The sequence below is a fragment of the Schistocerca americana genome, chromosome 2 (assembly GCF_021461395.2).
Source record: "Schistocerca americana isolate TAMUIC-IGC-003095 chromosome 2, iqSchAmer2.1, whole genome shotgun sequence".
Classification (NCBI taxonomy): Eukaryota; Metazoa; Arthropoda; class Insecta; order Orthoptera; family Acrididae; genus Schistocerca; species Schistocerca americana.
The window spans coordinates 1,038,222,814-1,038,248,899 of NC_060120.1; the positions used below are offsets into that span (position 1 = coordinate 1,038,222,814).

Consider the following 26,086-nt stretch of genomic DNA (forward strand, 5'->3'; position numbering starts at 1 on the left):
GATCCAGTAGATATATGAAAACGCATAAGTATTCGAATGCAACGTTGTGTCAGTATTTCAAAGGAATAGATAGGGGATGAACTTCTATAGATTAAAGATTAACGATTTTGAACAAAGGAACATTGACATTTTTATTTACACAGATTACAAGGCAGAACAACCCTGAGAGTTATTTGTCGTTCGTTTCCTCATTCTCACGTTCATTTTTACTTAAGAATTTTGTCTGACTCTTCGGTCGTCTATCACAAAACAATCGCCTCAATTGTCTGACGGCCAAAGTCTCGCTATTTAATTTTGAAGATGAATTATTTCATAAATGCTTACTGTCTTATACAAGGTTTTGCAGCATTTTGTCTAATAAAAGACTAACTTCTATTCTTCAACACGGGGGCGTTCTCGTCACAACATTCAAGTCATGCAATTTTTTTTATTATTCCTAGTGTTCTCATGTCGTTACTTCCTGAGACTATTTTTATTGAAAGAGCTCAATCTGTTCAGAGAAGAGGAACACTTCAACAAACACTTTTTACATAATGATTTTATAATTGTTGCTTGTTATTAAAATACGGAGGCTACAAGGTACACAACAATATCCTTCGATCTTAAAAGAGAGTGAGAACAATACGGAAATCTTACACAATAAATTGAATTGTACTAACAGAAGCAGTAGGATGTGAGGTAAAATAGTGTTTCATTGTTGAGTGAAAGACATCGACACATATGTAGTCCAGCCTCTTAATTGCTACGATTTTCCTTCTTTTCGAGCATTGGCTCCTATGGTCTACGGAACGGGGATTTAGTTGCAGGTATAAAATTCCGTGCAGATGACTGTGGCGACTTTAATTCAGAACCCTATTGTTGATGACGAGAGTGTCCTGCAACCTCATGTACGTCTTTTAGAGATAAGTAATTTGCAAAGGATTTCATGGCTTTTTGCGAAATGTCTGTCGTTCAAAGACCAGCATACTGCGGTTGCCAGTTTGAAGCAAGGTCAGGGACAAGTGTGCCAACAGCGCACCTGCGGGAATTCAGTAGCTTAGTTTTCCTACGTCAATTGCGGAAGTTGGTGTGCTCATACGCAACGCAGTCCCACTTCAAGAAGTGCCTCCTAACGGAAGGTGTGCTGTTCTTTCGGTGACTTTTCAAAATTGCTGCTGGTGTTTAGTGCTGAGAGATTTAATATTTAATTAAAACACCTACCCTGTGGTCACAGTTTTATAGTTGTTGCTTCGCTAATGCACCTTACCCACGAGGAAACTGTGAGTAGATAAGCTATTCAGTGGTAATACGTGATAGTACAATATCTTTGCTGTTGAGGCGGTATTATTCAATATGGCAGTGGCGTGTTGTGTGAGAAATGTTGTAGTGCAATCGAAGTATTTTTGTTTCAACGTGAGAGGTGTTACTGCCAGCATAGTATCGCAGTTTTCTTCAGTAAGTAACGGGTGTGTCTTACTGGAACTGTTAACTGGATAATCAGCGAAAGAAGTTATACTACGCGACGTGCCGTTTCTGTCCAGCTGTAAGCAAGAGAATGTCAGAAATGTAAGGACTTCTTATTGACACGAAAACCGCTCCCCTCATGGAATTCTTGTCTAACTATGTGGAGACTGGCAAAAGCAATTGTTAAGCAGTGTCAGTTTTCCTTTCTCGCATATGATATCGAGAGTGAGGTGAGACATGGAGGGCTGCAAATGCATGATTGACAGTTTCTGAATTTATTTCAAATTTTCGAATGCGCCCGCACTGGACGTTCCGCACAAGGTCACATTCACATACTGATAGTTTATTTCACTTAAGTAGCTAGCTTAGCATATCTTTCAGCTGCACAGAAGTGCAACTGTTCCAGCACATTATGTACTAATAAGTAGCCACTGCACACCTGGTATGCAGCTGCAGCCTGTTTACCACCATGTCTCACAACCACTTGCACTCTTGCGCTGTTATACCTTTTTTCCACAATGCTTGTTATGCTATATGAACAAGAGAGGCTATTAATTTTGGTGTCACACTGTGACATTAGTATGTTGTGATAATGCAGACATTTGCAGTATTGCATCAGACATAGCAGTGTCAGTTTTATGCATTGGTTCTAAGCGATTTTTTTTAGTGATCTTGCACAACTAGGCTAATGCAGAGGAAAGGACATCTCAAATGTGAACTTGCATTTTGTAGTTAGCCTGTGTGTCATTAACCCTTTCAGTCCCTCAGAACTTTAAGTTCGGTTGACAAGTTACGAATCTGCAAATGTAAGCATATGTACATTAATGCGTTCTTCCAGTTTTTGTTGGTTGAACATGGTTCATATTTAAGGGTAAAAAGCAAACAATTTTATTCCATTACTATTTGTTAAATAACTCCCCCCACTCCAAAGCCCCTCTTGCATTTTGAATTATTAATGTAGTGTATATGCACAAAAGTAAGTGTTGGAGATACATCTATTGCTTAATACAATTTTTCTGAGTGTACATTTCTAGTTTTATTTTTATAATGAACTGCATTGAGTATAGGGGTAATGTAGACCTTTGGCTATGTAACAGACCAGTTTAAAACAACCTTGATTTGGTAGTTGAGTTCATTGGCTTTGCGAACTAACAATCCAACCTAAACTATCCCAAAGGCAACACTAGATAAGTTGGTTTCAGTATAGAGCACTTTAAACTATTTGTTTATTATTGACTGAGTTTGTCCCTCACTAGGCCGTGGTCAGATAACAACTTATTACACCGGAATACTTCCTAGTCATTAACAAAATATGGACAAATAAGTTGGAAATTAATTAGTAATCAAAAAATATTGTATTTGGACATGTAGTTTGTTTGCTTTTCATCAAAAACTTTCTGGATGTGGACTGCTCGATGGTTAATTAAAACTTTAATTTTTTATGTGTGTATTTGTACATGCTTGAAGGATAGTGAATTGCAAAAAAAAAAAAAAAAATCCACGGACCCAGTTGTTCTCATTTCCAAATGGCTAATTTGAATCTCAGTAAGTGTTTTGAAGATATCCACAGTTGTCATTTAAAGAGTTTATCCAAAGTCGAGTTTTGAAATTAGCAATATATATTATAGCAATTAGCGCATTTCACAAACTGATATTTAACTGGAAGTTTTCCCGTATGATAATGGTGTCAAAGGCAGTATGTGTTAAAAACATTGTATGGTGGTTTATTTTGCTTTCCATAGCAGCTTTAACTCATTATTTCACTAGTCATTTTGTTTTTATCCATGCACAGTTTTTTGCTATTATTATTATTATTATTATTATTATTATTCTCTAATTTTACTTGGGCTTCTGTGGTTGTGATTATTAAATTTGATAATTTTTTCTTCAGACGCATGCTCATCCAAAGTACCCTAGAAGTGTTCGTGTTGTTGAAGTTGGTCCACGAGACGGTCTACAGAATGAACCACAAATTGTTCCAACTGAAGTGAAAATAGAATTCATCAACCGTTTATCAAGTGCTGGATTTAAAACAATAGAGGTTACAAGTTTTGTATCACCAAAATGGGTTCCTCAAATGGCAGATCACAAGGAAGTTCTAAAGGGCATAAAGAAATGGGAAAATGTAAGCTACCCTGTACTTGTCCCAAATCTCAAGGGACTTAATGCTGCTGTAAGTTTACATTATTAATATTTACCTTTAATTTAAATGGCAGCTGTTCTGCTCGTTGTATTGTTTGTTAAATTGACTGTATTGTAATTTATGTGAACTATCCATTTGCCATGCTGCTTAATATCAGTTTTACTGAGGCTTCTTTCCAATTTCGAATAGGGGGTCCTGTGAGGCCACTAACGTAATAGTTGTGTCCATGAGTCATAGCAGCTTGCAAAAAGGAAAATGTTCTTACTGTAAGGCAGCTATTGTAATACGAATTTGTGTGTGGATGCAGGGCTTAAGAAAATGGAGCTGGAGTGTTAGTGCTGATTCTCCACTGCACCATTGCTCTGAATTCATATTTTATGGTAATTACAGTTTACCACAGTATTATTGCATTTGGGAATGAGGGTGCTTCTGTCGGGTTATTGTGAGCCAGTGTGTAATTTCAGTTGATCAATTATTATTATAATACCGGTAATAATTATTGCTGCTGGTCAGTGGTCTGGTGCAACTCTTTAAAGTCGAAGTCATGTTGGCAACTTGCATATCCATAACGTACCCTCAATAATCCTGTTGGTGAAAGAGGACCTATAGTTTGACGTGGAATCCAAACCATGTTTCATTCCTGGTAAATTGTCAAACCAGTTGGGGGTGAAGGCTAAGTTAATGCTAGACTGGAGTATTCTGTGGTCTGAAAGTGTTTCAATCCTCTGACCTCTTGGTTTCCAGGTATGCACTGTACCACCAGACCATCAGGCCCAATGTGATAGTGGTAACAGGCCGATCTGTGATGTAGAACGATGTCAAAGGTAGGTTGGAAGGTGACAGTAGTGTTGGGAGATGGCGAAGCTAATGAACATGAATCCAAAATAAACCTTTTGGTAATAATTTAATCATGGTCCAGCTGAACTATCAGTGCCGTGCTGTATTTCGGTAGGTGGTGTGGTTGTGGTGAGAGTAGTGTCAGTTTGGGTGGGTAGGAGAGGGAGGCAGTGAGGGAGTTGGATGGGTGCCAGCGGCTCAAGGGGAGGTAGCCAGTTTACCAGCAATGAATGCAGGAGGGAGCGGTGGCATTCAGAAACTTCTGTTGCTGTTACAGTCTGAGAAAATTGAGTTAGGAAATGAAAAGTTAATATCTGTAAGAATATAAATGCTTTCTTTGGTTGGTGGCACATGACCTCCATGATGCAGCCTTGGGACTGAATATGGCCATCAGAATCTCCACAGCACTTCAAAGGGGTATTAAGGGAGCTTCACTTACTACCCATTTGTCGGAGCCAGTACAGTAACTGACTGAGTGACTACAGTTCATAGACTTTGGTCTATGCTATAGGTTGCACTGTCAACACGCGTTTCGTGTACAGAGTTATTGGCTTCACCATCTCTCAACCTAATTTTCACCATCCAACCTAACCAAGACCTTGGGCTGTGCTACAAATCGTCACCTCAAAATACATTTCATATTCACATTTGGTGGCTTTTTGACCAACTCACAGCCAGTCAGCTTCCAACCTAAGCTGTTGCAAAATAGAAATTCCAGGGTGTTGTAATAGCAAAAAATTAATGCTGGGCTGTCATCTCAATTGCTGAGTGTCTGTCATCAATACCAAAATTCTGTTCTTCTTACAAATCACTTCGTATCAGTCTGATACAAAACATAAAGTATATAATTTGTACAGTTCCATTATCTACTTGAACAGATAAAATGCCTATATCAGTAATAGAAATAGCAGAATATGTGTGTGTGTGTGTGTGTGTGTGTGTGTGTGTGTGTGTGTGTGTGTGTGTGTATATATATATATATATATATATATATATATATATATATATAGGCTGTTTATACAACATGTGTAAGCCCTACCAGTCAGTCACTGCCAACAGTATTCCACATTTCGGACTAAATATTTCAAAGTAAAAATCTGTATATAATAGAACACTGAGATGCTGTAATAGCAGTATCATCAGTACAAAAAAATCACTACTGTAAACAAATTGCTTCTTTTGGTCTGTCACAAGTAAAAAATTTTCATAATTTAAACACATCCATAAAAGTAAAAAAAATCTATTCACCAAATAGCGGTAGGAGAGAAAAATTACAAATGGTGTGGATATACACAAGTTTTCAGGGCCAATGGCACCTTCTTTTGGTGGAAAGGTTGAAGGGAAAACAAGAAGGATGAAGGCAGAGGAATGGTCAGCTTTAGGAAATAGGGAGCGTTATGGGAAAGTCACCCACAATACCAAGTTGGTGAATACTTATTGGATGGGATGAGAAGGAAAGTAATTGTCAGTGCATGTACCAGATGCAATTTGGAAACATGAAAACTTAAAGATGGAGGATAGAGTAATAAGCAAGACAGATTACTGAAAAAATACTATGCAAGAGCCAGTAAGAGCAGAGAGATAAGTGGATTATTCGTGTTAGACAGGTAGGGGGCTAGGTCAAGGTATGAAAGATACAGAAAAATAAAAAGAAGCAAAGAAAAGGAATAGTAACAGAAAAGAAATGTGACAGAAGAAATTAACGCAAAACTAAGGTCAGATGGATGGCAAGAACAAAGCACTTGTTGTAACGCCAGTTCCCACATATGTAGTTTTGAGAACCTGATGTTGGGAGGGAGAATTCAGATGGCACATGTGGTGAAAGGCACTGAGGCACAAACATCATATTGTAGAGCATGCTGTGGAATGGGATACTGTGTGTTTGTTGCCAGTGTGTATGCCGATTCATCCTAAATGATAACTTGGTGGTCTTTGTACTAGTGTAGAAAGCCAAACAGTGTTTACATAACAGCTGGTACAAGACATGTCATTTCACAGAGGACTGTCCCTCTGATAGTACATTTTGCCACTTACAGGGCTGCATGAGGCAAATTTTACAGTGTAGGTCATGGGGACAGCAGTCATAGGGTAGGGAAGAGGGTACAGGAGGAGCATTGGGCCTGACTAGGATATTGCAGAGATTGGGAGGGGGGAGGGATGATTGAAAATTGTTCTGGGCACAGTGGGCAAAATGTCAGACAGAATGGACCTCATTTCAGGGCATGATTTTAAGAAGTTGCAGCCTAGCCGAAGTAGCTGATAAATACATTCAAGACAAGGATAGTATTGAGTGACAAGACGTGTACTCCTAAGTTGTTTCTGGAGGGATCAGCAGTACCAGGATTTGATGTAATGGGCCAAGAAATATCCTTTTGATATAGGCTGCTGGGGTAATTACATCCAGTGACAATTGAGGTCAGAAGGTGGTGTATTGTTGTAAAGAGACTGCATCTGAATGCATATGATTACCTGGAATGCCAAGTCTGTATGGCAGGGAACGTTGGATATGGAAAGGATGGCAAATGTTAAAATGTAAGTACTGTTTGTTTGTAAGTTTAACATAAACAGAAATGTGTAGCTGATCTTCATTGGGGATGAGGTCAACAGCAAGGACAGTGGCGTGGGATTCAGAATAGCATAATGTGAAATTCAGTTGGTAGAATGTACTTAGAGATTCCAAAAATTTTAACAGCCCAGTCTCACTACAAGCACATCTGGCAAAGATGTCATCAGTGTATATAAACCAAACTGGGGGCAGAAGGTTTACGAATCCCAGGGTGCCCCCTCCAAGTGAGCTGCAAAAAGGTTGGCAGTGGGACTGTACAGATTTCAAATGATATGGAAAATTGTTAGTGTCCTTAATATAGGAGGCGAGTTTTAGTTCTACAGGTTGCAGATGCTGATCAACCATACACGTTCAGTGGGTGCTTTGAATCCAGGAACTATGGGATGGCCAGGACAACTGGGTTTATAGACTTTCAGAAGAAGGTAGAAGGTGGGAGTGCATAGTTTGGATGGGATAAGAAGTTCTTTAAATTGAGGTGTTAGTTCTGGTGAGGGGCGTTTGAGATGGGACTGTAGGTCAGTTTGTACCACAGGGATGGGATCTTGTTGGCAGATGCTGTATATAGCAGAGTCCAAAAGCTGGCATAGACTCTCACTTACATGCTCCCGTTGGTTAAGTGCCCTGCGGGTAGATCCCGTGTCTGGCATGATGATGATGATGATGATGATGGAGTCATCAGTTTTTAGGGAACAAAGAGCCCGGAATTCTGCAGGTGTCAGGTTAGGGTCATGTTGTACGGACCTGAGAAAGGGTGGCGAAACAGCACTGGATAATAGGAACTTGTGGTAGGCTTGTAAGGGAGTCATTTTGAGGTATTAGTCACCACTAATGGTGCCACAGTGGGAACTGTTCAAAGCAGGGTTCAGTGTTAAGTTTGCTGTTGGAAGGGTTTTGTGGTTGCATTACAAAGTGATACTTCCAGTTGACCTTTTGTGTAAAGGATAGGGGGTCCTTAACCGAAGCAGCATGATTAAATGCAGGTTTAGGGTGAAAGTGAGAACCTTCGATAATAAGGATATTGCAGGAGAGGAGGGGCCATTGATAAGAGGTTGGCAACATTGTACTGTTGTTGCTAGACTGCGAGATCTTGACATGCTGTTGCTCTTGGAGGCGGTAATGAAGGCTGGGGAATGTTCCGAAGATTGACCAAGCTTAGTTTATGGGGTGGTGGTTGGTAGTATTGCTGTTTAGAGAACTGGCATATGTTAAGGATGTAAACACAACAGCTGAGGTAGTTTAGGAGAAGGCAAGATGGTTTTTTGAGGTGGAGTAGGGGTTGTTATTCAGTTTGTTGTAGTTGGCTTGGCAGAGAATACCATCCAAGGAAACAGGAGGGCAGGTAACTGCTGCATTTTGTAGGAGAGTAGTAGTCGGGTGGAGTGTAAATTGGCAGACAAGACATGTAAGTCACAGATTAGCCAGGTAAGTGCAAGAGATTGCTGTATTTAAAAGTGTAAAAAGGGTAGTCAAGAATGATGTCACATCCAGAAATAGGGGACTTTCAAAGTTATACATTTGGAGATAAGTCCCTTCATCCCTCTTCCTTCAGCCCTTCTGCCAGGAGAAGGAGCCACTGACTCCGAAAGCTTGAACCTGTCCTTATGTATGAGTTTCTCCTTCTACCAGTTGGTGAGTAGATTTTTAATCTATCTTAATATATTACACTAGCTGGCGTACCCAGCTACAGGATTACTGAAGTGTCAGATTCCATGCGTCTGCTTTGGCAACCGCAGGAAATTCGTGGTTTTAGGGTGGGGACAAGTTAAATATATTAAGTAAAAAAAGGAAGAACCATGATCCCAAAACACACAAAAGAGGTGTCGTGGTTTTGGTTTCATTTTTCGTAGTAGTTGGTTTTCAGTACCAATAGTTGTGGTTGACCTGTATAGGTTATCGGAAATGACCGATTCCAATTTTCATAGTTGTAGGTGTTGGTGTTTTGATATCACCACCTCTGGTTGACCTAAATAGGTCAAGGGAACTGTTAGATTCCTGTAGATTTTGTTGGTGTAGTGGAATGTTGTGAATTTTTAATTTGGTGGTAGTAGAAGGTATAAGACAAAATTTTTTCATTTCAATAATTACCATGTCAGTTTTGAGAGCTCATGCTACTGATATTATTTGATAAAAATATTTCATAGCATTTGCAGGATGTGGGTCATTCTGGAACAGACTCTTCTGTGGGAATTAACTACATAGTTTCTCATCAGATAGCTGTGCACTGGAAACCATTTACTGAAGATGAATTTATTAAATAATGGCTTGTAATAGCGGTAGAAGAGCTGTACCCACAACTGGTTCACCAGCTACAGTTTGTCATTTTATCTAGCCATTTTAATGCGCTGAATTGAAGGATTAGCAGAAGATTTGGAGGCTCAGCTTACAACGAACGTTAAAGACAGTGTTGAGTTTTCTTTGTCTTTGGATGACATTCTTGATTTGTCAGAAACAGCACAGCTGGTAATTTTCATTAGGACAGTAAACAAAATGCTGAAAGCTCATGAGGAGATGTTGATCTCATTCCGCTGAAGGACAAAACGGGTCAAGATATATTTAATGCACTTGAAGCAGTTATGGAGAAATTTGATCTGCTGTGGGAATTACTACCTTCCATAGCAACAGATGGTGCTCCCGCTATGACCAGTGAAATCAGTGGCATAGTAGACACATCGAGAGTAAAATGAGGAATCATTGTCTGGTTATCCCTACACTTTGATTCATCACAATCATTTGTACATGAAATCTTCATGGGTTGTCAGCCGATTAGCGTCGTCGTCTCGTAGCAACGTTTCAATGGAATGTGTGTCCATCTTTGCCTGAAGATGGAGAAGCATTCCATTGAAACATTGCTAAGAAATGACAACGCTACTCGGCTGACAACCCGTGAAGACTTCATATATGAAATTTGCTGAGAAAGCCTGCACTCACATATATAATTATTTTTGTTCCAAAAGCATAAAACTTAATGTAATGAGTGTGGTTGTGAAAATCACTAATTCTATTCAAGCAAAATGATTCGATCATTGTTTGTTCATAGTATTTTTGGACGATGTCTGTTGTGAATATGGAGATTTACCGTGTAACTATAAGGTTCACTGGCTCAATCATACTAAAACTCGGGAGTGTGTCATACAACTGCACCAAGAAATATCATTATTCGTGCAAATGAAGGGAGAAAATGTTCCTGAACTGTTGGATGATAGATCGATTAGTGATTTATCTTTTAACTGATGTGGCAGGGCGTCTTCGCAACTTGGGTGTGTAACTTCAAGGCAAGAATATTCTCGTCATCCACTTCGGTGACAAAGTAATGGCATTCAAAATGAAACTGTTGCTCTGGGAATGGCAGGCTAGGAACATCTCTTGCTTCCTGAAACTGCTGCATTAACAAATGTTGCCATTGCTGCAGATTTTTGTGTACTGAATTTGAAACAAAATTCACTGATACTTCACGCTTGGAACAGGTTTAAGAATTTTTGCTATTCCATACTCTGGATGTTGATTCTGTAAGCTATCCTCTCCAGATGGAAATCACCGTTTTTCAGTGCGATTCAGAATTGAAAGATGGATATCAGAGCAGATAGACTTTAAGTGACTTCTATGAACTTTTTATCACAGAAACTTAATAGACCTGCAGCATAGATGTTTAGTCTCTTTGGATCACCTTACAGTTGTTAGCAGCTCTTTCCCTCGATGAAACTGTGTAAAACACGACTGTGGTGTTGTATATCAGATTATCATCTGAAATGTGTTTTGCTAAAAATCGAAAGAGAATGTAAATAACTATCGAAAGCAGCTATAGAAAACTGAAGTGGATTAATTTATTTTCTTTGTTATTCAGTTTCAGTTTCCTAGCTTTGTCTTCCAGCTTGCCATCATCCATTAACTTTCATACTTGGTTCGTATTTACATTCATTTTGTCTTTCTTCATTTACTGCTAATGTTTTCTTGAATTTGAAGATCCCTGTGGCATTAATACTATTGTAATAAGCATCTTCATAATGTTTAATTAGAATTGTGGTTCCTTTTTACAGTTCCTTACGTATGTGTATCCCTAATTGCTCACCAGAGTAGTGATTTGCTTGTGACTAAACAATTTTAAATGCTGTCTTGTATTTACTACATCACAGTTTTGCATAAAAGAATAATACGCTAGCTTGGCACAGCACTGCTTGGCTGTCACTGTCCAGCGAACAGTAAAGTGCTCCGCGCTCCCGCTCGCAGAGCAGGTAGTTAGTTTCAGCCATCAACACTTTTTGTATTGTGTGTTGTGTTTTAATGGCAAAATTGAAAGCTTTCATAGTTTTTTCATTGTATTCACCATTTTTTGAGTAAATCTTGCATCCTGAATGGGTGGTTAGGTTGGAATGTAATTGACAACACCAAAACAGATGTTACAAGTTCTGAAATAACTGTTAAAAGATAAAAGATTGTTGTTCTACACAATGAAAGGTTCTCCCCTTTGATGGTATTCATATAACACTGTGCGTGATTGAATTAGGTTAAAACCTGAGATAATTTACAATCATTGCTTAGAAACATCTTTCACTGGCACAGTCAGCTGTCACTGCCCATTCATTTTCCTTGACAATTCAGTGTGTTGCCATATTGCTCTGCAAAACCTGTAAATGCTTGCCCTGTTAACTTTTATCTGGGAGTAGGATTTCTGTTTGTTAAATATTGACAATAAAGGTGACCTGGAAGTCTCAAAGTTTACTCCATTTGCCTTATCTGAGTGAAAGGAAAAAAGTGTGTGATACACAAAGAGAATTGTTCAGCACAGGTGACAGGTCATTGAAGAGTGTGCAACATGAAGCTGAAGACACAAAATTTAGCGGATTACTTTTAGTACTCATGTGAGTAACTTCACACTTTTCTTTACTCAGGGTCAGTTGCCACTTTTTGCACCATGCAGATATCTAAATCATTTTGCAATTTGTTTTGATCATCTGATGACTTTACAAGACAGTAAATGACAGCAACATCTGCAAACAGTCTCAAGATGGCTACTCAGATTGTCTCCTGTGTCATTAATATAGCTCAGAAACAACAGAGGGCCTATAACACTTCCTTGGGGAACACCGGATATTATTTCTGGTATACTCAATGACCTCCCTCCACTTATCCAGGTTGAAGTGTAGTGTTAAACTATGATTTGTTATAAAAACTAGATGCTTTCATATGTAATTGTGAATTATTTACACAAACATTTTGATTTAGATTGAAGCTGGAGCTAAGGAGGTAGCAGTTTTTGGTGCAGCTTCTGAGACATTTAGCAAGAAAAACATCAACTGTTCTATCAGTGAAAGTCAACAGCGGTTCAAGGAAGTAATAACTGAAGCTTTAAACAATGGCATTAAAGTGAGAGGCTACGTTTCCTGTGTATGCGGCTGCCCATACGAGGGAAAAATTCAGCCTGAAGCCGTTGCGAAGGTGAGTTCCTTCAGCTTTTTCGTAACAAGAGCAGTGTTATTTGGTTTCTACTTTAAAGTCATTTTATTGATTGCAATAACCATATTGTCCAATATTTCTTGGGCATATAGTCAGCTGTAAACTAAAATTATTAACTTCTGTTCACAAGCTGTTGTAAACAAATTGGGTGAATTGTTATATCCGCAGAAGATACTGTTTGCACATTGATACAGAACGTACTAATTTAGATTAATATGCAGCATGTTATATTGCAATTGGGAAGACCTGCAAAGGATTTCTAGGTTTATTGTTTTAACAACTGTTGGTCTGATGTACTGGTTAAGTTCCGTGTGGTTTTAGAAATTCCTTGTACTTTGGGAGGTAAAGGCTAGTTGGGAAATGTTTCAGAGAAAATACCCACAGTTTAAATAGGAAGACACATTCAGCAAACTTCAGGTTTGGATGTGTAGTGCATGTGAATGTTGTCTTAATGTAAATTATAGCTGCAACTTTTTTGTTTCTAAAGTTTGAATAGTATTGTTTGTGAATATGGTTTTTCATTTAACAAAAAGGCATTTTGCATGTGTCCATAGGATTTCAATTATTTTTGTACATATTGTAACAATAGGGAGATAATGAATAGTGTTGGGGGCAGGAGGGAATTTGTGGCTCAACTTGACTGAAAAAAGGGATGTGAAGGAATCATAAGTTTAGTATTGGAAGGAGGTGTGGAGGTTAAAAATGGTAGATGGAGACCAAGGCTTGAATGTAGGAAGCAGGTAAAATGGAGGTAGGTTGCAGTAGTTAATCTGAGAGGAAGAGGCATTCAAAGGATGGACTAGAGTTGAGTGTTGCATCAAGCAAGTCTCATCCACATTCTTGCCTAGATCACAGCTGCAGAAGCAAATGTTTTACAGAATCTTATCTCAAAAATAGAGGGATTATTAATTAGTATCGATATGCTGATATTATCAAATGCTGTAAAAAAAAATTATTTTAGTGTATACCTTAGTTTTATCTCTGATATTCTTCAGATTGTACCCATCACTCCCAAGGGTAATTTACACAACTTTTTCTTTCCCTATAGCAACATTTCATCCCAAATCGGTGATTGCTCCATCTGTCAACATCAGTTCAGGAAAGCATCCTTCTTGCTAGCTGAAATTGGATTGCACATCTTCTCCCTTAAATGCTGCCTAACCAAGGAGATCACCCATGAAGCTCCAACCAGGGAGATTCTGTTCCTTGGATGCTGTCACTTTTTGCATGAGGAACAACAGGTCTTCACATTCTATTAATCCATATACTTTACACATCTAATACATGAGAAAAATTTCAGAGTCACAAACATCCCTAAATGTCTCTCTCTCCCCCCCCCCCCCCCTCCCCCACTGCATTCTCATTACACTGTCATCTCTCAGATTGGAATCCTTGCCCTCCAACCTCTGGGTAACAGCAGCAACCACCACCTCCAAAATGTTTCCAATTTACAAGTGGACCTTATGAATGAGCCCCTTTTTGAATTTCTTCATACTTACAGAACTTGAAGGCCTGTGCCCAGATGTCAGTTTCCTAAGGCAGTACAGTGCAGTTCTAAAAAGAACATCATAAAATCACCTGTGAAGATTATTATATTTCTGAGGCCTGTTAAGTATAAAATATTTCGAGCTTGTTATTTTTCAGTAACTGAGAGCATAGCATAATGGGTTTGTAATAATGATGTTGCTGGTTCAAATATCAGAATACCAACTTTTTGAAACTTCTATTAGTTTGTATTTATTAGGAAGCAAAAGGGCAAGAAATACTTTTTAATTTTTTAAGTAAAATAATATAGGTTTTGTTTTAATTACATCTACATTTATACTCTGCAAGCCACCCAACGGTGTGTGGCAGAGGGCACTTTATGTGCCGCTGTCATTACCTCCCTTTCCTGTTCCAGTAGCGTATGGTTCACGGGAAGAACAACTGCCGGAAAGCCTCTGTGCGTGCTCGAATCACTATTTTACATTCGTGATCTCCTCGGGAGATATAAGTAGGGGGAAGCAATATATTCGATACCTCATCCAGAAACGCACCCTCTTGAAACCTGGACAGCAAGGTACACCGCAATGCAGAGTGCCTCTCTTGCAGAGTCTGCCACTTAACTTTGCTAAACATCTCCGTAACGCCATCACGCTTACCAAATAACCCTGTGACGAAACGCGCCGCTGTTCTTTGGATCTTCTCTATCTCCTCCGTCAACCCGATCTGGTACGCATCCCACACTGATGAGCAATACTCAAGTATAGAACGAGTGTTTTGTAAGCCACCTCCTTTGTTGATGGACTACATTTTCTAAGGACTCTCCCAGTGAATCTCAACCTGGTACCCGCCTTACCAACAATTAATTTTATATAATCATTCCACTTAAAATCATTCCGCGCGCATACTCCCAGATATTTTACAGAAGTAACTGCTACCAGTGTTTGTTCCGCTATCATATAATCATACAATAAAGGATCCTTCTTTCTATGTATTTGCAATACATTACATTTGTCTGTTATTACTTTGGTGACGCACCTATTCCACCAGTGAAAAGGGACAGCTTTGTTTTCATGTTTAAATACAGTATTGTTGTGCTCTGTGCATTTTGTGTGCATAAAATGATGTTTATTGTGTATTTGTAACAATAATTGAATAAATAGAACTTTGGCGTGGCAACAATTAGCTGGAATAAATTTTGCTGTAGAGAGTAATGAACCTTTTTAAAAAAAGGTCCTTCTGCCGACCTTACACCCCTCTGTTGTCATATTCACCTATATCAGTGAGCATGGTTCTGTTGCCGCATCAAGACAGTGAGTTAAGAGTGCAGATATGTTTTATATTTTGTACACATGATGCTTTGGCTTTCTCCAAACACTTGGGGAGGAGTTATCTAAGCAGAGAGATACAGCTGTAAAGCATCATTTATCAAAAGTCTTGTCCTCTTTCACTGCCTTCTCTTTGATAAATGCCTAAATGAGTTCAGTGATACTGAATTCATAGTGTGCCACCAGCAGCCACTGACATTTGTCCACAGAGACCAATACTGTCTCCAGAAAGAATTATTATGACCTCAAGTACAGTTTCACATGTTCTGACACAGTTGCCATGGTAAATTCTTTGTAAAACGTGGCATTAGATAGAAGCTGTAAAGTTTCTTTCCTGTTGTTGAATAAGAGAATCCTACCTCTATCTCATGTGTGTATCTCATGTTATTGGATTTATCATAGTATGATGCAGAGCCTTGCCACTAACATTTATAAGTGTATTATATAACTTCCCAAGATTGCTCTTGAGCCACTCTTTGTAGTGTGTAGCTTTCGCATCAGAGTGGTAATCTGCATTGCTTTATTACCCAGTAAAACATTAGCCAGCATTTCCTGACCCAACCATTTCCAGTATGATAGTCCAGAATTCGCTTTCCAGAAATGGATGTGGTTTTAATTCCATCTTTGCAGCCATTCTACTTCTGAACATTTCCTGTGTGGTAATTGTATCTGCTTTTTCGATGCTGAAGACACTTTAATTTCATTCCGTCCAAACATTCTGGAGTGATCTGCAGCACACCAAGTCTCGTGTGTAATAAATAGTTCAGCTCGTATTTTGCAAGTGCGTTACTTTTTGCAAGAACTTTTATTTATTTATTCAGTTTATTTATTAATTTATTTTTGCAGTTTATTCTGTTATCTATTTTGTTGAATATTCTTGTATGAGAACCTAAATTTCTGAGTAATCTGCAAAAAAGTTGTTTCACCCATTTCAGAAGATCTTACACTTAGGTTTTCATTTTTCCAGCATTCCTGTTAATGTTGTAAACTGTTATTCCACAGAAAAGTTGTAAACTGTTATTCCACAGAAAAGTTGTAAATTTTTCTTCCTATGTTCCCATTTGAAAACTGTCAATACTAATTTAAATCACCTGCGAGAACACGTTTTTGATGATAAAATTTGAAGTTTCTCAGTATTGCCTAGAAATTTGTTTCACCACTGCCAATGAGATGTTCAGCAATTTTCTTTACTGGCTGTGATAAAGAACTGTATGTGCCATTATTATTATTATTATTATTATTATTATTATTATTATTAACCCCCTTCAAAATAATGGTGTGTGCAGATCACAATGTACTTAACGTAACTCTTTTAATTCGTGCGTAGTCTCCCACAAGTACGTAACAGTGAATGACAGCATATTTGTCACTTACCTAACAAGAAACTCAAAAATCTGTTACAGCACTCAGAGGCAAAATATGGCCCAGGTGTCCAGCGATATAACAACTGCGAACACACAATCCACTGGAATACAAAAACAAGTTAAGCACGTACAAGTGGTGCTTTGTGTAGCATTTTTTTGCATAAGCACATAACAGCTGTCACAGGCAATAGCAGAGCTTGCATTTCCAAGTTCAAAAAAGAAAAGGGCACACAGTCATGTAAAAATTTCCATGTACATGTGCCCTCCCCCCCCCCCCCACCCTCCACCCGCGCGCGCGCGCGCGCACATACACACACACACACACACACACACACACACACACACACACACACACACACACACTTGCAGCTAAAATATTACACACAGAATATTACACACCTATCAGAAGACTGTCAAGATTCCAGAAAGGTCCAACACATCAGTGCACATCATGTGATGGAGCCACAAGAGGAGTGTGACGTCATTGGTCAGTTACCGTGAAATGAATTTGAGATTGTCATTTGAACTGGTGTCACATTTTCAGAATTTCATTTGTCAACAATTTTCATTAACCACTTCTACATCACTTATTCTGAGAAATTGGTACAAAGAAACAGCTGAAAACTACATCATGCAAGTAACTGATGCCCAAGTAGTATTTAAAGTATGAAAGGTTAATAAAATCAGTGATCACTTAAGGTATTTCCTGTTAATCATCACAGACGAATGAATTTGTTTTCAGATGGCTGCTGCTCTTTACGAATATGGTTGTTACGAAATTTCGCTTGGTGATACTATTGGTGTTGGCACGCCAGGTTCCATGAGAACGATGCTGGAAGAAGTGATGAAACATGTACCTGTCCAAAGCTTAGCAGTCCATTGTCATGACACATATGGACAGGCATTAGCCAATGTCCTCACTTCTTTGGAGGTGAGTAACAAAGTTTGCAGTGCAGTTCACGGAGTAGGTATTAACAGTAAACCCCCATTCTTTAGGTGCAAACTCCCATGTATGAAACAGCTACACACTTCTAATTACTTAACATATATTTTAATATGTTAAATATTTTACATTAAGTATGTGAGAGAAAGCTTGGAAAAGGTTTGAAATTATGTTTATAGTTAAGTGGAAGTCAGTAAGTGCTCTTACTCTTAAATACTGGATGAATGTAGACTGGATAATTGGCCATCTTGATCTGCATTGCCTCAAGATGCTGGTGTGAAGCCACTGTCATACCCATACCTAAGCCTGGTAAGGTGGTAAGGACAGACACCTTCCTTCTAGGTATCGTCACATTTCTCTCACCAGCTGTGTTTGCTATGTGATGGAATATCCCAGCTGGTGTGATTGCTCAAGTCTTGCAATTTACTGCACAATGTGGATTCCAAACTTGCCATTCTGCAGTTGACCATCTTGTCAATTTGTCAATCCATGTCATGAACGGTTTTCTACAGAAATACCAGACAGTGGCTGTATTTTTTGATTTGGAGAAAGCCTACAACACCTGCTAGAGGATAGGTACCCTCCGTACTCTCCACATGTGGAGCTTCTGAGACTGCCTGCCCTGTTTCCTTCAGGAATTTTTAAAAGACAGAGTTTTCAAGGTACATGTGGATTCTGCCTTGTCAGGCACCTTTATATAGGGAAACAGGGTGCATCAGGGCTCTGTCCTGAGTGTCATCCTTTGTGCGATAGCCATTAGGCCTATTATGGCCTGTCTCCCGCTGGGCATCTCTGGCTCCCTTCTCGTTCACGATTTTGTGGTCTATTACAGTTCTCCATGGACATGTCTCCTTGAGCGGTATGTTCAGCAGTGTCTTGATCGTCTACTCATGGAGCATTGGCTGTGGCTTTCGCTTTTCCACTGACAGAACCATTTGTTCGAATTTTTGGCAGCACAATGGGTGTCTTACATAGTCTTCACATCTTGGGCCCGTTGCTCTTGCTGAAATATGAAATCCCTGGACTCATACTTGATTCAAAACTTCCTTGGTCCTCCCCACATGTCTCAACTGGCCGGCCGCTCCACCCGGTCCCTCAATGTCCTGTGTGTCCCAAACGGTATTTCCTGGGGAGCGTATCGGACCACCTTCCTCAGTTTTTTACAGATCCTTTGTCCATGTGAAACTAGACGAAGAGTTTCATTTATTCATCTGCACATCCATCCATCTTATGCTGTCTAAATACAATCCACCATTGTGGAATCCATTTGGCCACTGGCGTCTTTTATGCTACCTCAGTCTCTGTGCAGAAACTGCTGAACTGTCGCTTTCATACTGGCATGATATTCTCCTCAGCGGATATGGATGCCCTTTGTCTGCCATGCTCGGCCACCCATCCTATGCTCCTGCTTTGATGACTCTTTTTGACTGCCAGTATGGGTCACGTCTCTGTTTCCTGTTACCTTCTGGAGTTTGCTTTCAGATATTACTCCGGCAGCTTAACTTCACACTACTTGCCACTTTCCCAGTGGGTACGAACCCTTCACCACCTTTGCTTCACTCGATGGCATGTGTACACCTTGGAAGTCATTCGCTTCCTAATGAAACTACTCCAGGTTCGATCTGTCACTGTAGGTTTCTTGACCTTTCCACAGAACTAGGTGATAGTATCTTAGTCTACACTGATGGCTCTCTGACCGACCGTGGTTTCGGGTGTGGCTTCCCCAAGGAAGTGTTACAGGCCCTCTGTTGTTTCTGAGCTATATTAATGACACAGGAGACAATCTGAGTAGCCATCTTGAGATTGTTTGCAGATGTTGCTGTCATTTACTGTCTTGTAAAGTCATCAGATGATCAAAACAAATTGCAAAATGATTTAGATATCTGTATGGTGCAAAAAGTGGCAACTGACCCTGAGTAAAGAAAAGTGTGAAGTTACTCACATGAGTACTAAAAGTAATCCGCTAAATTTTGATTACGCGATAAGTCACACAAATCTGAAGGCTGTAAATTCAACTAAATACATAGGGATTACAATTACAAATAACTTAAATTGGAACAATTACATAGATAATTCATGGATAGAGCAAACCAAAGACTGCGATTCATTGGCAGAACACTTAGAAGGTGCAGCAGGTCTACTAAAGAGACTGCTTACACCACACTTGTCAGTCCTATTCTGGAGTGTTGCTGTGCAGTGTCGGATCCGCATCAAGTGAGGTAGACGGATGACATCGAAAAAGTACGAAGAAGGGCAGCTCATTTCGTATTATCGCGAAATAGGGGAGATTGTGCCACACACATAATACGTGAATTGGAGTGGCAATCATTAAAACAAAGGCGTATTTCATTGCGATGGGATCTTCTCATGAAATTTCAATCACCAGTTTTCCCCTCCGATTGGTAAAACATTCTATTGACACCTACCTACATAGGGAGAAATGATCATCACAATTAAAGAAGAGAAATCAGGGCTTGCACAGAAAAATTTAAGTGCTCATTTTTCCAGCATGCCCCGTAGAGAGCGGAATGGTAGAGAGACGGCTTGAAGATGGTTCATTGAACCCTCTGCCAGGCACTTTATTGTGAACAGCAGAGTAATCACGTTGTGTAGGTAGATGTAGATGTAGACGCAGATGCGGACATGGCATTCCCAGGTGGTGAGGCTGTAAGGAAGAGACTTTTTGATATGGAATGGGTGACAGCTGTCAAAGTGGTGGTTGTTGGATGGTGCACTTCGTATGAAAAATGTATTTACAGAGCCATCTGAGAGGTGGAATCGACATGTATGAAGGTGCCATGTTGTGTTGAGAAGGACGAGGTGAAGTGAATTAGGGAGGAAAGAGTGAAGGCTGTCCTGCAGTGAGTTCAGATCATGAAAATGTCATCAGTGAATCAGAACCACACTAAGAGTTTCAGGTGTTGACTAGATAGGAAGGATTCCTCATGTTACCCCATAAATAATTTGGCATAGGATAGTGCCATGTGAGTATCTCTGGCAGTACCACCACAGATTTGTTTATAAATTTGGCTCTCAAAAGTGAAATAATTGTGCGTTAGTATATGATTGACCAGAAGGATTAGGAAAGAGTTGTTGGGTTATCAGGTCACTTGGAAAGGTAGCATTCCGTGGCCTCAAAGCCGTGGGATGGGCAAGGGGGATATTGGTATACAAGGATGTAGCATCCACAGTGACGAGAGTGGAGTCTGGTTGTAATGATATAGGAGTTGTGGAAAGTCTGTGAAGGAAATGAGCAATGTCTTGGATGTAAGATGGGAAGTTACAGACAATAGTTTGGTGAAGTGGGTTAACCAAGTCGGAGATTAGTTTTGTGGGAGCATAACCAACCACAGTGGGATGACCAGCAGGCTGCCTTGTGGGATTGGGTTTGTGGACCAGGTATAAGGTGGGGGTGAGAGAGGTTGCTGGTGTGGGGAGGTGGATTCAGGTGTTAGGTTTTGGGATGGACCTTAGTCCCTGTGGAGCTGTCGTATTCGCCTTCGGGATGGAATCATAGTCATAAAGTTTGTGTGCAGAGGTGTTGGAAAGGTAGTTGAAACCCCAGAACAGTCACCACAATTTGTGGCCACAGTGGTGGAGCTTTTCTCCACGGGAAGGTCTGGATTGGTTTTCATCTTCGAATAGCTGTGTTTTCCGTAGGAATGATGCTCGACTCACTTGGAAGGTATGTAGAAAAGGAAGGTAAAGCCAGATTAGAAATAAAGGCCACTTGAAACATTGCCATTGAATGACTGGGTGGAAGGGGACGAGGATCACAGTTGAGCAAGATTGGAACTGTTTTAAACAAAGTTCTTTATGGGGTTTTGGTTGGCTGTTGTCAATGGAGTGTATGGCGAAGGAATGTTTTCACAGCAGAGAACGAGTGAAGCAGGGTAGGTTCTCTAAAGTCCAGCATGGTTTAACTTGGGTTTTGGTCTAAAGGCGATGCCTTTAGATAGCACTGAGACTTCTGAAAGGGTCAGAGTTTTGGCAGGTAGGTTGACAGCAGTGATACGGGATGAGTGATAAAGGGCAGTGTGTTTCATGGAGGGTGGACAAAGTTCTTGGGGATATGGAATGCAGAGTAAGTTAGAAAGGCATAGTTGGGGAGCTATGAGTGGTTGATGAGAATGTTAAATCAGAGTGGTAGGTTCTTCATTGGTTAGAAGCAATCCCTTCTGAGCCTAAGAAAGTAATAGCTGGGACAGCTTACTTAAAGGGTGCTGGGAATGCTGTTCCAACTGTTGAAGAGCAAGAGTTCCTAAGTACAGCGATAGCATCCATGAAGCTGTGGCCACAGAGTAAAAGGATTTTACAAAAGGAGCAGAGGCTGTCAGATATATGGTTTGAGCTTGGATAGTGTGATTATGAAGGACCATATTAATGAGGGTGATGGACTTCTGGAACTGAAAAAGGTGAAGATTCTTGCAGTAGGGGTGACAACCCAAGATTCCACTTTCAAGGTAAAGCCCATTTTATACAGGAGGCTACTTTCCCCAACATCCTATCTTCCTGAAGTAACCCCTTGCTTCAATCTTCATTAGGCCTTCTACTTCACATCTCCACATGCCCCCCTTTCCCCAGTCCAAACCAAATTCACCCTCCTTCCCCCCACACCAACTTCAAACCCTCCTAGTTATTCTTCTATTTCACTCTAGCATTGTTTTCTTAATCCATATCCTCTGCCTTTCCTTGTCCTTCTTTTCAGCATTTCTCCTGATAACCTCCAGTCCTGCTCCTGCCTGAATTAGGTCTCAAGTACCTACTTGTTCCACTCCAGAATGAATAACACTGACACATCCTGTACTGGTCTTTCCTCAAATTCACTTTCTCACTTACCCACACGTCTTCTACATAACTACTGTCCAAGGTTACCTGGTTAGGCTACAGCACCATGAGAGAAAGTGTTTGTGTGCACGCGCTTAAGTTAGTGTGCCACTTGTGTGTCTGTGTATTCGTGGCATTTCTGCACTTTCGTAGAGCATACCTTCGAAAAAGATATTAGTTCTGGGTCAAAATATACTTTGTTACTAAAGATGTGCATTGAAATAATGGTGTGATTTGGCGTAGGCTTCATACCTTAGTCATTGTTATTAGTGAATTGTGTACAATGTTTAGAGGTGATGTGTTCTGACAGCTTTTGATTAAATGTACACTTCATCATTTAACACTTTTGACATTTTAATGAAATACATTAATATTAAACTTAGTGTACGCTATAAACTTCCTCAATCATTAGATTGTTTTCTCATTGCATACCAAATTTTATTTAGTGAATATGTTAATAAATGTGATAGTTGGTGACTTGTATGAAGCAGGATCTTTAATTGGTTGACATTCAACTTTCAGCTCTGCTATGACAGTTAGCATTCTGCTTTTCTTGGTGTTGTGACCTATTTATTATTTGTAGCTTGAGTTACAGTTTTAACATGTTCATATAACAATAATTTGTGACCAATGCAAGCAGTACCTCTTCACATCATATTGTCACCTATGTTTTTCAGTGTGGTGTAACAGTTGTGGACTCATCAGCCTCTGGGCTAGGTGGCTGTCCATATGCCAAAGGTGCATCAGGAAACGTTGCTACTGAAGACCTTGTCTACATGCTACATGGAATGGGCATTGAAACAGGAATTGACATGGAAAAGCTCCTCGAAGCTAGTGAATTTATTGCAAATAGTCTTAAAAGGCCAACTGGTTCTAAAGTGTGTCAAGCTCTTAGCAAGTTATGATATGTTAACAAAAAAACATCTTGGCTGTATTTATATCTGTGATCATACCTCATTATAATAACTCAAAACAAATTCTGTACTTGGAGTGTAATATATTCTATTTTGAGGCGCTACTTTAGCCATTGAGCAACATATTTTGACACTGTTAAGCAAAACTGCCTACAAAATTGCAATACCTGTTAGTAACTCAGCTGTGTGAATAGTAGATGCCTGCCTGCTGCACATTCAAGCTTTCAGTTTTTGAAGAGTAATTATTTTTCATCATTGTAGTTTTGGTAATTACAAATTAGATTTGTGGATTTCCCATTGTAGGAGAAGTAATATTTTATATTTATGGGAGCAAAGATTGATATTTTGCAACCATTATATTTCTGTGTTATCTGGTACATGATTTGCTCAACATTAATCTGCATCTATAGTTCAGGCTACTAAAGCATGCTGGGGTGGTGCTACTTGTTTCAGAGGTAGTTAGTTCAATTCCTGGTAATGGAAGAAATTTGACCAGTAAGGGAGGTGTAAAATTGTTGATCACCAGACTGCACCAGCAGAGAGATAAATATGCTATGTGCTGTACCACATTTTTACCCTCTCCTTCAATCATCATCATCATCATCATAACACAAACGTGACAGTTGACAGCCATTACAGTCACCTACTCTCAGCAGATACAAAAGACGCAACTCTCATTCACTGAGAGAAAAGAGGCTATTGTGTGTGGAATAACAACACCCTTTCCAGTTATGCATCTGCATCAACCCCTGAGGAACTCTTAGCCAACAAAGCCAAACAACACTTTATTTTGTTTTAAACTGATACAAACAAAAGTTCATTAACTTATAAAGTAAGCTACTATAAGAATCACTGGATTACTGATGGCCCAGTGATAAAGTGCCAGATTTATGATCCAAATGTCTTAGGTTATCTTCTTGGTCAGTTCTGAGGTTTTTGTCTGTTACTTATAATTTTTTTCATCTCTAGCAACGTTTGTTAATGTTGAAAATGCAAAGTTGTGCACAATTACTTTACCACTGAGGTAGGCGACAAATTTGTTAAGATACAGCATTCAAAAAATCAGCCAGATTTCAGTTTTCTTTGACTTCCATAATCACTTAAGGCAAATATCAGGGTGATCCCTTTCAAAGTACATGGCAGAGTTACCTATGCTTGTCCTATCTGAGCATGTGCTGCCTTTAATAGCCTTGTCATCCATGAGGTACTAAATTTTGATCCAACAAATAGACTCTTACACTAGTGTTAATGACTTAGACCAGCAGTTGTCCTGTGATGATGCTGCTTCCTTGGTTATCACAAGTAAATATCAAAATAGTCTTAATAATTCTTCAATATTTAATGCAATTTACTGATTTATAACTTGGTTTTTGCAGGCAGCATTGCTATAGTGTATTGAACTACTGACACAGACATCACACTTCATTTCCTGTTGTTACCTGCGATTATTTAAAGTTAATGTTACATATTTTTTTACTGATTCTGTAGGGAATCATATTCATATGTGCTGAGATCAGAGGAATTACTGTGTTCTGAAATAATTTACTTGTTAATGATTTTATGGAATTTAAATGCTGACACTTCTTTCATATTTCCATCTCTGTTCCTCAATTGGGCTTCAGAAATGTGTCCATTCCAGTAATACAGAGAAAGCATTCCATTTACTGTGTAAGTTTCTACTTTCAGGGTAAAAGCAGATTTTGAAAAACTTAATTTACCAGCGAAAATATGAATTTGAGTTGTTTGATAGGATCTTAAAAGAAAAAGTACCCAGAGTTAAACTTTATCAGGTTGAACGGTGTCAGCAAACATACATACTGCCAGCTTTTAAATTCAGAATTTACTTTTATTTGCTGAGGAGGAAGAAACAGAGCTAATAGGCAGTCAACTTCATCAGCTTATACCAATGCATCTCAGACCCTTGTGTGTGGGGGAATGTGCAAGTGGGATGGGAGGGGGATTATAGATTGAATTTCTTACAAATAGTTTTGCACAAAACAGGGTATATAAGGGCATAATACTGTTTGCAGAGCACATAAATTATATAAAACAGCTGCAGGAAATGAATTCTATTTTGGTTGCAAAAGACACTGATAGTCACTGTGTAACCGCCTGTCAGGGCTTTCTAAGCATTTGAAATCACTCTAGTATTAAAAAACGAAATAATAACTGGAAGATATATTTCTAAATATCTCAGTGGATCCATTGAAGCGTACTACAGTGTTTCTTAAAGTGTTTGGTTGATGAATTGCATTTTGTATTGACATATTTGTTTTTCATTTATGTTAGTCTGTTATGTGTACTGCTGTTAGAATGAGATTGTTATTGACTTAATGTTACTTACATTCCAAAATGATTTGTGCTTTTTTTTTAATATTTTGTGTCTACATAAACTCAACTATTGAGTTAACAATTGTTGGCTTTCATAATTTCTCTTGTAACCTTTTACTTGTTTTTGTTGTGTGCTGTGTACACAGTGAAACGTAGTATTGTGAATCTGAGAGCAAGAAGTGCAAGAAAAAATGGAGAAACTTCAAAAGAGAAACTGGCTGTAGGAGACTTCGAAAAAATTTTTGTACTATACTAACACTACACTTCCGTTAATCCTTCTTCCTCACAATTGTCCAAAATGAAGCATTTCACTATTTCACTATTTCTCTTTTTCTGCCTGTTAACAGTGGATATTACGTATTACAAGCACTACACAAAATAAATCTTCTAGGTTGCATATCAGAATGTGTGTTTGCAGGTATTAGTACTGTCTGTTGTATTAGAAATTAAACAATGG

At 39.2% G+C, this 26,086-nt stretch overlaps 1 protein-coding gene across 3 annotated transcripts; it reads left to right on the forward strand.

The window, feature by feature from the left end:
* Positions 1–1,124: 1,124 nt before the first annotated feature.
* LOC124596432 (hydroxymethylglutaryl-CoA lyase, mitochondrial) lies at positions 1,125–25,843 on the forward strand. 3 transcript variants are annotated; one of them, XM_047135567.1, is made up of 5 exons: positions 1,125–1,259; positions 3,335–3,616; positions 12,210–12,422; positions 17,357–17,545; positions 23,062–25,843. In XM_047135567.1, the coding sequence occupies exons 1-5, from the start codon at positions 1,236–1,238 to the stop codon at positions 23,287–23,289; spliced, it is 936 nt and encodes a 311-aa protein (XP_046991523.1). In that variant the 5' UTR covers positions 1,125–1,235; the 3' UTR covers positions 23,290–25,843. The 3 variants fall into 3 exon arrangements, with proteins under 3 accessions (XP_046991523.1, XP_046991521.1, XP_046991522.1); XM_047135565.1 differs by lacking the exon at positions 1,125–1,259 and adding an exon at positions 1,297–1,434; XM_047135566.1 differs by lacking the exon at positions 1,125–1,259 and adding an exon at positions 1,560–1,673.
* Positions 25,844–26,086: the final 243 nt, after the last annotated feature.